At 48.3% G+C, this 13,103-nt stretch overlaps 1 protein-coding gene across 4 annotated transcripts in view; it reads right to left on the bottom strand.

The window, feature by feature from the left end:
* SLC1A5 (solute carrier family 1 member 5) overlaps nt 1-12,731 on the bottom strand; it is a 42,611-nt gene extending 29,880 nt beyond the window's left edge. For all 4 annotated transcript variants that reach the window (XM_083627407.1, XM_083627409.1, XM_083627408.1 and 1 more), the window contains exon 1: nt 11,787-12,731. In XM_083627407.1, the coding sequence (XP_083483533.1) occupies nt 11,787-12,319 (533 nt within the window). In that variant the 5' untranslated portion in view covers nt 12,320-12,731. The remainder of the gene's footprint in view (nt 1-11,786) is intronic.
* Between the last annotated feature and the right edge of the window lie 372 nt (nt 12,732-13,103).

Here is a 13,103-nt window from a genome sequence, read left to right as displayed (position 1 = left end):
GCTAAAGTGGTGCTTCAGGTTAAGAACAGTTTCAGGTTAAGAACAGACCTCCGGAATGAATTAAGTACTTAACCTGAGGTACTGCTGTATGTCAGCCTGGGGCTCCCAGGATTTTGGACCCCCGATCTAAAAAATAGTGTGTGTGTTCAACTAAGTTTTACTCAGAGTAGATGCATTTAAATTCATGAGCATGACTAAGTTAGGCCCATTCATTTCAACACATAGTAAAACTTGGCTGAATGCCACCTGGGGCTCTTGAGGATTTCCACCCACCCCTAGTTCTCAGGAATTTGGAATTTTCCTTTTGCTCTCAGCCCAGAAATAAGTCATCTTTTTAGCCTAAATGAAGTGTTATTTAGCTTTTTTTTTAAGGGGGGGAAACACACACCAAAAACCCAACCTCACGACATCAGCAAGGAAACTCAACACCCGGCGCATGTTGCATCAGATTTAGGAGGACAAAACCACCCTTGTCCCACCCCCTTTTCAGAACGAACCGAGTCAAAGAAACAGACGGTGTACAGAAATAACTGCACGAAAGCATCGTGGCAAACTGTCTCTCCTTCCTACCGCGACAGTGCTCAAGTTCCATTATGAGCAGCCGAATTGCTGGAAGACCCTGCGCAAAATACCCCCTGCACAAAGCTCTCAGAATTAGCTCCTCTCCCCCACCTCTTTTCAAAGCACCTTCCGTCTAATGGCAGATGTTTAAATGTCAGCTTTCATGACTCAGGATTCCATGCGACTCATAAACTACAGGCACTTCTGACTCTGCGTGTAAAAATCATCGCCACCGCAAGGATCTCGTGGTAGTGAACTGTCTGGAAATAAGCAGAGAGGTTTATTCCCAGGGTTGATGAAATTCAGCAACGTGTTCTCTGCCTATCTGTTTTTCCAGCCCATCAGGCTCTTTTTAAACCAATTTTTTGTGGGGAGGAGAGAAATGAGGGGTGATGACACATTGTGAACAACGAGAGGGAAATGGACCACTCTGCCTTTCTTGAATTCTCATGGTATTCAAGAACCATTTGCTTTTTGTCTAAAAAAACCAAAACACAGTAGGCAAAGGACGCTAGATTTGTTATCGTGTTCGCAGAAGGCCAGCCGAATCTCACAATTCTAAGAAGTGGAATAGCCTATCCTCCAATGACCACATGGCTATCTCCTGACTGTTTTTGTGAATGGGCCGCTATGGCTGTTATGGATAAGATAAACAAAGAATTGCAGAGTTGGAAGGGACCACAAACGATCATCTAGACCAACCCCCTGCAATGCAGGAATCTTTTGCCCAACGGGGGGCTCAAACCCACAACCCTGAGATTGAAACCCCCGTGCTCTACTGAATGAGGATTAGGGGGTGCATAAACTCAGCAAGAAGGGACAAGGGTGGCACTGTGGGTTAAACCACAGAGCCTAGGACTTGCCAATCAGAAGGTCGGCAGTTCGAATCCCTGCGACGGGGTGAGCTCCCGTTGCTCAGTCCCTACTCCTGCCAACCTAGCAGGTCGAAAGCACATCAAAGTGCAAGTAGATAGACTTCCGGTCAGCGCCAGCAACTGTAATGGCGGATTTCCTCCGATCTCCGGAGGAAATCTGCTTCGTGGAGCCAGGGTTCTACCGCTACGGCGAAGCGGGGACCCGAAAAAAATCACAGGCGGGGAAGCCTGTGAACTGAAGGCTCGGCGGGCTCCATTTGCGTCCCCCCCCCCCCCGCTGCAAAGGAGCCTTTTTAAAGGCTCCGGAACATACCGGGGGTGAGCGGCGCGGAGCTGAGAGCTGTCTACCCGTCTCCGCGAAGCGAAGCCGCATGCCATGGTTGGAGAGCGCTGACTTCTTCCTTTGAAATTTGGACTAAAAGTAACAACCCGTGAGTATTATGGAAATTGGATATTAAAAATCACCTTTTTTGATTCGGCACGAGTGGGGAAGGCGCAAAGAGGAAGTCCGTCTCCCCCTTTTGTAAACATCTTAAAGCAAGGACTAGATAACTAAGGTTGAAAAGAACATCTTCTTCGTGGGAAGTCAAAAGTAACTAATTTCACGTTTTGGCAGTATAAGTGAATGTGCTGGAGGATAAGAATTAATTTTGAAAGTGGATTGTTACCCCTCCCCCAGGACCCGGGAGCGATCCGCGAGGGAGCCTGTTGGAGAGATTTAAAAGACTTTGACAGCTGTCAAATTAGCTGTCAAAGCTGAGAGGGAAAAAAAAGAGAGAGAACTTTGTTTCTATTGCCTCGGCTGGTCATATTTGTTACATTTAGGTAACAAATTGTTGAAAATCAAGGAAAATAAAGGACTTTTGGATTTACAACTGGAAGGAATACTAAGTAACCAGTACTCCCCTAGAGGGGGCTCTGGGACATTACAGAATGGCTGTAAGTGGAAAAATACAGACGGCACTTGAGAAGATCTTTCGTAGCCTGGGAAAACTTCATGAACAAAGCATTATTTTGTCTAAAAATGTCATAATATTGAATGAAAAAGCAAACAAACCTGTGGAAATTGGAAGGGACTTGACTCAAGTCTCTGTACCAGAACAAAAAGACTGTGCCCTTGAACTAAAAACTCTTGCAGCTGAACAAGAAAAGGAATTTGAGAAATTTGAAGAAGCTACATATGACAACTTAGAGGGAAAGGAAGGAGGAGCTATAATGCAGCAGAGGATTGAAGAAAGAAGCAAAAAACAAGATCTGGATTACAATTATAAATATGGAGACCTGGCAGGCCAGAGGCCTGTAAAGATGGACTTAAAGGGAAAGACAAATTTGACCAAAGTGGAAGCAGGAGTTTCTGGGACATTTGGACTTAAAAGAAGTAAAAAACAAGATTTGGATTACAATTTTAAATATGGTGGCCTGGCAGGAAGAAGTATGGACCTTATGGGGACAGAGCTTCTCCGAGATCTGGCGTTTAACACAAAGGACTATCAAAAAAACCGGCAGAGAGGAAAGGAGAGAGACTTAAGGGCCTCGGATGTGAGATCACCAGGCTGATACCAGATGGACTGATGGACAGTGGTTGGAGATTGAAACCGGGAAAAGCGGGGAGTGGGGTTTTGGCTATCCAAAGGCGGTATAAATATATTCTTTTTTTTTTTCTTTCTTGTAAATAATCTGTTTTGCTATTTTAGATTAAAATGGGGAAATCGTGAAATGGAATTGGGGTCGACTTTAGAAAAAGGTATTAAGAATAAGATTTGATGTATTAAGATTGAGATTTATGTTAAAATTGGTTAAACAAAAAGGATTTAAATATAATAAGGTAAAATTTGGGGACAGGAACTTGTTGAACTAAAAATTGAATTGGAATACAAGAAGAGGAGATGTGGGGAAGTCAAGGAAAAATGTTATTGAAAGGTATATGTTTGTTTTGGGTTTTTTTCTTTTTTTGTGTGTGTTTTGTTTTTTCTTAAACTTTTTGAAAACTTCAATAAATATTTTATAAAAAAAACAAACAAAGTGCAAGTAGATAAATAGGTACCACTCCAGCGGGAAGGTAAACGGCGTTTCCATGTGCTGCTCTGGTTCGCCAGAAGCGGCTTAGTCATGCTGGCCACATGACCCGGAAGCTGTACGCCGGCTCCCTCGGCCAATAAAGCGAGATGAGCACCACAACCCCCGAGTCGGTCACGACTGGACCTAATGGTCAGGGGTCCCTTTACCTTTAAGCTCAGCAAGAAAAGGACTTGGCCAATGGAGGCTGACACAACCCACCATAGATGGGGGTTTTAAAAGTCTAGTGAAATTCAAATGCAACAGCTACAACCATGGCTTGAGCACCAGCACCCAGCCTCAGACTTGCCTGCTGCTCCCTTCATCCCCAAATACACTCCAGTTCAATCCAATTTCCTGGTTCGGGAAGACAGTTTGCTGCTTGCCTCCCAAATGGAAAAAGGAGGCACACTTCGCCAGCTGGAGGCCGGCCGGCTGCTCAGAGCCACTGAAGGTTGCAAGTTCAAGGCTGTTGTGCAAGAGCAGCAGTGGGACCTGCCTCTTTAGGGAAGTCCCAGAGCTCAGTGGGAGAGCAGAGAAATTAAATGCAAAAAGGTCCCAAGGTCAGTCTGTGCTATTTCCATGTAAGGATGGAGAGGGGGAAAGCCGCCAGTCAGCATAAGCAAGATGAACCAATGCCCTGGTTCCGACTTGGAGGGCAAAGCACAGCGTTGTTCGCCAAATTTGGGTGTAACAGTACAGTTTTCCGGGAGAATTGCAGCTCCAGTTCTCTGGAATCAGCTCCCGGCTGAAATTAAGCAAGCTCCAAGCATTCTTGCCTTTAGGCAGCAACCGAAAACTTATCTTCTTAAAGGGCCTTCCTTTGAGCGTGACTCAGCAACTTTTGTTGTGTGGTGACTCAGCAACTCTTAAACCGTGTGTGCATTCCATTTTCTGATACAGTCATACCTTGGGTTACAGATGCTTCAGGTTGTGTTTTTTTGGGTTACAAACCGGCAAAAACTGGAAGTACCGGAACGGGTTACTTCCGGATTTCGGCGGTCACGCATGTGCAGAAGCGCTAAATCACACTTTGCGCATGCGCAGAAGCACAACCCGCGCGTACACAGAAGCGACGCTGCGGGTTGCGAACGTGCATCCCACATGGATCACGTTCGCAACCCGAGCATCCACTGTCTTTATTGTATGCAAAAAAAAAACCAACCCAAAACCACGACCCTTCCAGAGACATGGGGGGGAAAGAGTTTTATCACAGTCTTCATCAACTTGTTGCTCTGCAGATGTTTTTGGGGTACAACTCCCATCGTTTTCAGCCAGCTGCACCAGAGGGCACTAGGCTGCGTTAGGATCTCCCAAAAGCATTCCTGCTCCCAGGAATGCCTGGAGAAACCCACCCCTTTCGCTGAGCAGTCTTCTCTGCCCCCGGAAAGATCCTGTTTCTCTGCAGCCAGAGCCTTTACGTAACCACTGCCTGCTTGCTCCATCCGTCCACAATGGCTCGATTCAGAGTCGCTCAGCATTACCCCAGGTTCTGGAAGGTCACAGCAGAAAACTGGATTTCCACTGGTAGGTCACAGCGGAAAACTGGATTTCCACCCACAGCAGTAATCAGTCGATACAGCTCCACCCACAAACAGGGAGCCCCAGATTGAGGTCAACCTGAAAGACACCCTCTTTGTTCCCCCAGAGTGGCAGAGGCAGAGGACTAACCTGGCTCAAGCTCAATGTCAGCATTAATAAAGCTCTCCCTCCCATCTCTGCCTCGTATAGCGAGGGGTTTAGCTCTCCTGGAGCTCAAGCTTATCAAAAGCACAAGTGACAATTCTATTATTCTGCTTTATCACCAGCTTAGACCAAAAGTGAACCCAAGGCCAAAGTAACTTTATTTGCAGAAGTTTAACTCCATGCATCTCTAATTAAGTGGTAAGCTTGTACCATAAGAAATTTGCTTCGATGCACCACAAAACCCTCCGCCGCTTCTGATGCAAGAGACTACAGTGGTACCTTGGAAGTCGAACGGAATCCGTTCCGGAAGTCCGTTCGACTTCCAAAACATTCAGAAACCAAAGTGCGGCTTCTGATTGGCTGTGGAAGCCCCGCTGGGACATTCAGCTTCCCAAAATACAGTGGTACCTTGGGTTACATACGCTTCAGGTTACAGACTCCACTAACCCAGAAATAGTGCTTCAGGTTAAGAACTTTGCTTCAGGATGAGAACAGAAATTGTGCTCCGGTGGCGCGGCAGCAGCTGGAGGCCCCATTAGCTAAAGTGGTGCTTCAGGTTAAGAACAGTTTCAGGTTAAGTATGGACCTCCGGAACAAATTAAGTACTTAACTCGAGGTACCACTGTAGTTCACAAATGAACAGTCATTTCCAGGTTTGTGGCGCTTGGAAGCCAAAACGTTTGAGAACTGCGGTGTTTGAAAACCAAGGTACGACTGCATCGGGGCTCCTCTTCTGGAAGCTCTTACAGGACAAGTTTCCAAATCTGATGGCGGCAAATTATTTTGAAAGAGCTGCAGCGTTCGAGCTCAGAAACAGCAGGGGCTACGCAGAAATGGCAAAGCTGACGGGGAAATTAAGAGATCAAAATGATGAACATTTCGCAGAAGAATGGAGGCCTTTCTTGGACTATTAAAAAAAATACTATAGTCAAACGAAATCGCAGTCAGGGTAGGAGACAGAAGCAACGGAAGCAAAATGACAAAACTGTAATAGAGAAACTTTGTGTAATAAAGATATAGTGCTGTAGAAAAGGTTTGAGTAAGAAAACTGCTGAAGTGGGAGTGGGAGGTCAATTTACGAAACTATTTGATGTGAAAATGTTAGGGGAAAGTTAATTTTAAAAATATTACTAAAAGAAATGGGGAGCAGAGCTTCCCCCATACAGAATTTTGGCAAAATTCTGAACTAAACTGTTTTTCTGGGCTTATCATCGGGGTGATGCAAGCAGTTGTTTCGGAGGGTGGACACACCAATCGGATTGTGGCCAATATAACAATTGAAACTGCATGACCTCTCTGGTCTTAAGGCAAGGCGAAGTCAATAGCCCATTTGCAAGCAGGTAGGGCAACCGTTTTATGAGATCGTCTCTCCTTCAACTGGAAATGGTCCAAATGGAAAAAGCTGGACATGGGTCACATCTTTGACTTGGCCAAGGCTGAGCAAAGGTAGAGAGACTCCATCTAGGCAGGGAGAGGAAGCTACCCCACTTGTGTGCAATGCCAGGTAAATTGATGAAAACAGGGGAACTCCCCCCTCAAGGCTTGTGATTGCTAGAGCATCAGAAATGGATTACGTAGTGCAATTTTTTAAAGCTGGGGCGGGGGGGGGGGGGGGGAGAGAAGCACACACAGTAAATGTTAAGTTGTGGGTGAACATATCAGACGACACAGCGATTCTTCAAAAGCAGCTCTTTATTTGCAAGCTGGAACAGAACTGAACTTGAAGGCCTCAGTCAACCTGCTTATATAGAGCTCCAGTACCTTGTTACTGGAACAACTTTCTAAAACTATCCAATCACTGAACGTCACTTTTGATCCTTCATTTGCATACAAACTATCCAATCACTGAACGTCACTTTTGATCCTTCATTTGCATAACTATCTACAGTATCCCCCTCCTGGCCCAGGGTGAGAACTTCAGTACATAACAGTAAAGAATGCAGTTGAGCTCCCACCCAGGCATCCTCAACCTGGTGCCCTCCAAATGTTGCTGGACTCCAGTTGATGGGACTTGTAATACCCAGAGGGCACCAAGTTGGCAAAGGCAGATATAACAAGTATCATATGCAGTGTTAGAAACTCAGATATATAAACCAATGGCCAAACGGCACCTTAAACCTAGGTTACAGTCACCACAACCAAACGTCTGGGCGTCTTTCGTTTTTCGTTTTTTAAAAAAACAATGGAATTTATTCTTATTCTTAACTCCGTTTCTATGCTGCTTTATATTGTAAAGAACAGATCTCGAAGAGACTTACAGCACATTGAAATGTCAAGCCAAACAATCCAGAACAAAACAAATTCAAGCTTCGAGGGAAATGTTTCAGATCCTTCTCTGTGTGACGGTTGGCTTTCCCCTGTCCAGAGACCTCCACGTGGTCACAAATCACGTCTGCCTAATTTCTAACACTGGTTGTATGTGGGAGCTGCAAGGTACAATTTTATTAGATTTTCCAAGGTACAATTTAGCCAAGGTACAATTTTATTATTTTTTCTCTCTTTGGCATTAAGACACTGCTTGCGGAGGCAATAGCTCGATGATGTAGATCACCCTGCCTTCCAGATGCTTTGGACTCCAGCCCCTGCCCAAAGAACCAACAGTTGTGGAAAATGAGCTAAAACCCCATTATCCTGAAGGTTGTTACACGCACAGAGGGGGTTTTTTTTGGGGGGGGAGGTGGAAGAAAGTAGGGGGCAAGGGTTACCAGAATACCAAATTTGGCAATGGGCAGGTGTATAAAAAGGCTTCTATACCCCCCCGGTGGGGGGAATGTTAAAACCCAGCTAGCCCTGAAATTAAAGATTCCCATCTAGGAGAGGGTAGAAATTATCTCGACGTGGCACCCACAACTCCAAGCTATGCGGAAAAAAGGTCTTGCAACAGTTCCTGGACTGGGAGCATGTGTCTGGGCAGAGGAAGTGGGGGAACTGGTTCTTGCTATTTCTTAGCTTTCCCCAGCTCCTTGGAACTTTGTGTCTCAGGGGCACAGCGCCCGGGCAAGTGCTTTGCCGTGGCAGGTGCCCAGAGGTTGCAACAGTGCGAGGAAAACTGGAAGAGAACCACCCACATGATCACAAAACATTGGGCCATGCATCACATGGGGTGTCAGTTCCAGCTGGTAGGCTAGTCTGGGAGCAGGGGTTTCTACACAAGTTCTCAAGTACTCTGTAGCCAAAAAAACCTGTTATATAAATACTGTATTAGGTTATGGTCTCGGTAACTACAATAACATTTTCTTGTAATTTATACATTTGTTGCTGCCAGCCCTGTTGGCAGAGGCCTTGGACATGCCACAGCTACCTGCCAGGTGAGTGTTAATGTCGGCAAGCATCCCAGGAGATGCTCGCCCCTCTGCCTGTCAGGTTCCCACAAGAGGAAATCTGTCTAGAGGACCCGTAGATTAGATTACAGCCCTGTATTATCTTTGCACAGCTATCATTAAACCTGCGGAAATGAGCGTTGCATGGTTGCTACAGCAACCAGCAGCACAACTAGCATTGGGCAGCGGGGGGGGGGGGAGCATTTTCAATAAAAGGCGATCTGCAGCCACAGCAACGTGGACCAGAATCACCTCCCCAGGGGAGACGCAGTCAAAGATAGCGCTGCTTCGGCAGGTTGAGCCCAAGAGGGAAAGGCTTTTGGGTGATTGCTTTTACTCCTAGGAGGCATTTAACCAGTCAATGGATCTTTGGACTAACCCCACAAAGTACTCAGTACAAAGCTGGCAAGGTCCGGGTGATGACATCTTCAGTCCACCAGCTCTCTTGACCTGCAAATGAGCAGCAGTGATGGAGACGTAGGACTTTTCAACCAGGCACATTTTGCATCTGGCTTTCAACTACAGTGGTACCTCGGGTTACAGACACTTCAGGTTACAGACTCCGCTAACCCAGAAATAATACCTTGGGTCAAGAACTTTGCTTCAGGATGAGAACAGAAATTGTGCGGCAGCGGCGCGGCGGCAGAAGGAGGCCCCATTAGCTAAAGTGGTGCTTCAGGTTAAGAACACAGTTTCAGGTTAAGAATGGACCTCCAGAACGAATTAAGTTCTTAACCCGAGGTACCACTGTACTTGCGACCAAGGGAAGATGCCTGGGTAGCAGGAGCAGTCACTATTAAGAAGAAGAGATCAGGAACAGGCCAATATATACGTAGACTATCTTGGGATCAAGTGACTTTTCTTCTTTTAAGTTCTCAAAGGTCTTAACCTAGCTCAAGGTTGTCCTCTGAACTAGCCAGATGTTTAACTGAGAATCAACCGCAGTCTGGCTTTCCTTGGAAAAATAAGACTCAAGAGCCGCCCAAAAATGGCAGCTAGACATTCCATTTTGGTGACTGTAACCTTGGTCTAAGGCACCTAGCTTATATATCCGAGTTTCTTTCTAACAGGAGCACCGTATGCTAAAAGAATAAGAATGGGGTCCACAAATACAAGGCCTGCATCTGTTGAAGACTACTAAGATTGCCATCCAGTTTTGCTGAAGTGGCCCGTAATCAGAAATGGCGATTCGATACCTTCAAGTTCCTTTTCCAAGTGGGGCTGCCAGGCAATTGTGTATAATGAGATGTTTTCTGCCACCCAATAAAACCGTCTACCAGCAGTCTCTTAAGCTGGTGCTACTCCAGATGTTTTGGACTACAACTCACTGTGCTGGTTGGGGCCTCAAAGGGAGTTGTAGATGAAAACATCTGGAGGGCATGAGGGGAAGAGAAACCTGGCGCAAGGTCTCCGCATCCCTCTGCTACAGAAGCAGCTGTTCCTTGCCACAGCCCTCTCTGCGCTGCCAACGTGTTTTTCATGCTTTTCACACTGCCCAGAGAAGGCCGGCCGGCCCACCACAACCACCCTGGATTCAGCAAGAAGATGCAGACGCCACCCTAATCCCGGCACATTCCAGGCCTCCCACGCCTGCACCCGTCCGAAATTTCCATTTTCGTCAGAAAGGATGACATTATTTCAAAAACTGCCAGGAAGGGAACGGGAAAAGAGCCACAATGGAGCAGGATGACCATCTTAGAACATTCTGTACCCCCATCGGTGGAGGGGGGGGAGAGGACTCTACACCCTGTGACCAACAGCCTTTCTGGAAGGGCGTATTTTAGCCTGGATTGAGACATTTCAGCCCTTTTCTCTGGTTCTCTGAAGGGGGCAGGGGAGGCTTTCCCGTTGGTTGGGAGAAATGCGATCCTCTTACACCGGATTATATTCCAGCTCATAAAGGCATGCGTGACACGGAGGGTGGAATAAACAGATCCAAGAAAATGCGAGAAGAGAGAGAGGCAATGTTTGTCCTCGCATGACACACCATCCCAGGGTTTTTTAAAAAAAGAAGCATTCCAGGGCCATGTCCCACAAACAAGAGGGAGGAGACGCATGAACACATGCTCCTTCTGTTTCCACTAATGTAATGCATATTTTGGCCAACAGGAATACAGTGGTACCTCGGGTTAAGTACTTAATTCGTTCCAGAGGTCCGTTCTTAACCTGAAACTTCTTAACCTGAAGCACCACTTTAGCTAATGGGGCCTCCTGCTGCCGCCGCACTGCCAGAGCACGATTTCTGTTCTCATCCTGAAGCAAATTTCTTAACCTGAAGCACTATTTCTGGGTTTGCGGAGTATGTAACCCGAAGCATATGTAACCTGAAGCGTATGTAACCCGAGGTACCACTGCAGTTGGAATACAGTACCCTTTTTTTTAACCGCCTGCCCTGCAAAGGAAGCACCTATTGCTTTAGGCAGGGATCTAAGGGTCACAGAAGCTCCCCCCCCTCCAGCACACCTCATACATGAGCCTCAAGGGGGTTGCTCTTCTCTTCCCCCAGTCTTTATCTGAGCAAGAGGTGGCGCATTTTAAGCAATAAAGAGACGGTGCCCTGAACGCATCCAAATTACAAATTGTATAACTAGCTACCCACTGTAAGGTTTGATGGCTAAGTGCACGAGCTACTATATGGTCAAGATTTTATGGCTAGTGATTAACACGCAAAGGCCTAAAAAAAAACCTTTGGTATTCACAGCCAGTCAGCCTGCAAAGCAACCTCGACTATCCGCTTTCAGAATACACTACCCATGGGGCATGGCTTTCTCAGGAGGATCCGCCTAGGTGGCAGAAATGAACCGCCACATTAAGATGCAGTTAACTGCTCCTGCCACGTGTGGCTTTAACCCCAGGGTTCAGCCTTGATGGAGTTCCTCCTGGAGGGTAGGCAACAGCAGCAACACTGGACAAACAGGAGTGCCTATGTGGAAGCGCTATCCCGTTCCTCACACTGGGTTTTCAATCCTTATACATTGCTGCCTTCTGGCCATAGATGTACAGGTGATATTCCCTTTAAAATTAATTGCTCCTTTCCAGAGTTACCTGACTGCTTTGGTTTGCTGAAATGTGCAATTGTACAAAGTATAAAATGCAGAGCATACTTTGAAAAAACAGCAACAAGGTGTACGTCTGGCTGTTAACCAGAAGGTTGACGGATCGAGCCCAGCCAGGGGCAGTTGTGCGCAGGGTTCCTGTTTTGCAGGGGATCCCTTCCAATTCTACGATTCCAAGAGTGCCTCTGAGCATGCGACGCCTGCAGAAACCGGAATTCCCCTTCCCCGCTCACCTGATGAGGTCGAGGAAGGAGTCGACCACTTGCTTGGCCTCGGGCACGGCCGCCTCTTCGCCGAAGAGCTTGGGGGCCGACGCCCCCTCCCCGGGCTTGATGATGAAGGCCAGGGCGACGCCGATGGAGGACGCCAGCAGGGTGGTGAGCAGGAAGAAGAGCATCGCCCAGCCGCCCAAGCGCCCCAAGGCAGCCGGGTCCAGGCTGGCGGCGCCCGCCACCAGGCTGCAGACCACCAGGGGCAAGATGATCATCTTCAGCAAGCGCAGCAGCAGCTCCCCGGGGAAGGAGAAGAGCAGGATGTCCACGCGGCTCAGCCCGCCGCCCGGCAGCTGCCGCACCCCGAGCCCCACCACCACGCCCGCCACCACCCCGGCCACCGTCAGCAGCACCAGCAGGTTGGCCCGCAGGCAGCCCCGCAGGCGGGACGCGCCCAGGTTGCTCTTGCCGCCGCCCTCGGGGACCTCCACTCCGACGTGCGCCGGAGCCCCGATGCTCCCGTTGGAGGCGCCGGGGAATTTCTCCGCCGCCATCGCGGAGCAATTAAAAGCACACGAAAAATAAGAAGGGAGGGCGGAAATGGAAAGAGATCTGGTAAAAATGCACCAAATAAGGAATTTCTTAAGGAAGAAGCTGCAGCTGCGGCCAAGTTCCCACGCGTAAAGCTCCCAAAATCAGGATGCGATTTGGCGCACAATGGAATAAGCGCCACGCGGAACCAGGTGGGGGGTTCCCTCGGCCAGATCAGGTGGGTCAAGCGGGATCCAGTGGATTCCTCGTGCTGCTGCTCCTGCTGCTCCAGTCCTCTCCCCAGGGAAGTTCCTTTAAACCACTGCCGGCTCCGATTTCCACGTGGCCGTCCTGATCCCCCCCTGAACGGACCCGGCTCCGCTCTCCGCCACGCGGGAAGTGCCGGGGCAGTGCCCATGCGGCTCTTCTCTTTTCGGGGAGGAGGACACGCCCCTTCTGGGCGGGGACGTGGGCGGTGGCTCCTGAAATTCGGCAGCGGGTTGGCTGAAGGGGATGTACGTCATGAAGGGCGGGGCGCGATCGATATAAAGTGTTCCCTACCACCGGCGGCGGGGGGGAGGGGGCGGGGTCTCTTTGACGTCATGTTCTTCAGGAGGGGAAAAATGGGCGGGGATTGGTGGGGATGGGCGGCCCAATGAGCCTCTGACGAGGTTTCCCGCCCAACAGGCCTTTTGCGCTTCTTTTTACCTCAGGGCGAAGGGATGTTGCCTCAGCTGGCGGTTAGACCGCACAAAAAGGAGGCCCCTCCCCGGAGCTCTGAGTTAATTAACTTAGGCTAACTAAGTT

Source organism: Podarcis filfolensis, assembly GCF_964270895.1.
Source record: "Podarcis filfolensis genome assembly, chromosome: 8".
NCBI lineage: Eukaryota > Metazoa > Chordata > Lepidosauria > Squamata > Lacertidae > Podarcis > Podarcis filfolensis.
The sequence above is the reverse complement of the archived record's forward strand: the minus strand, read 5'-3'. Positions and strand labels throughout refer to the sequence as shown.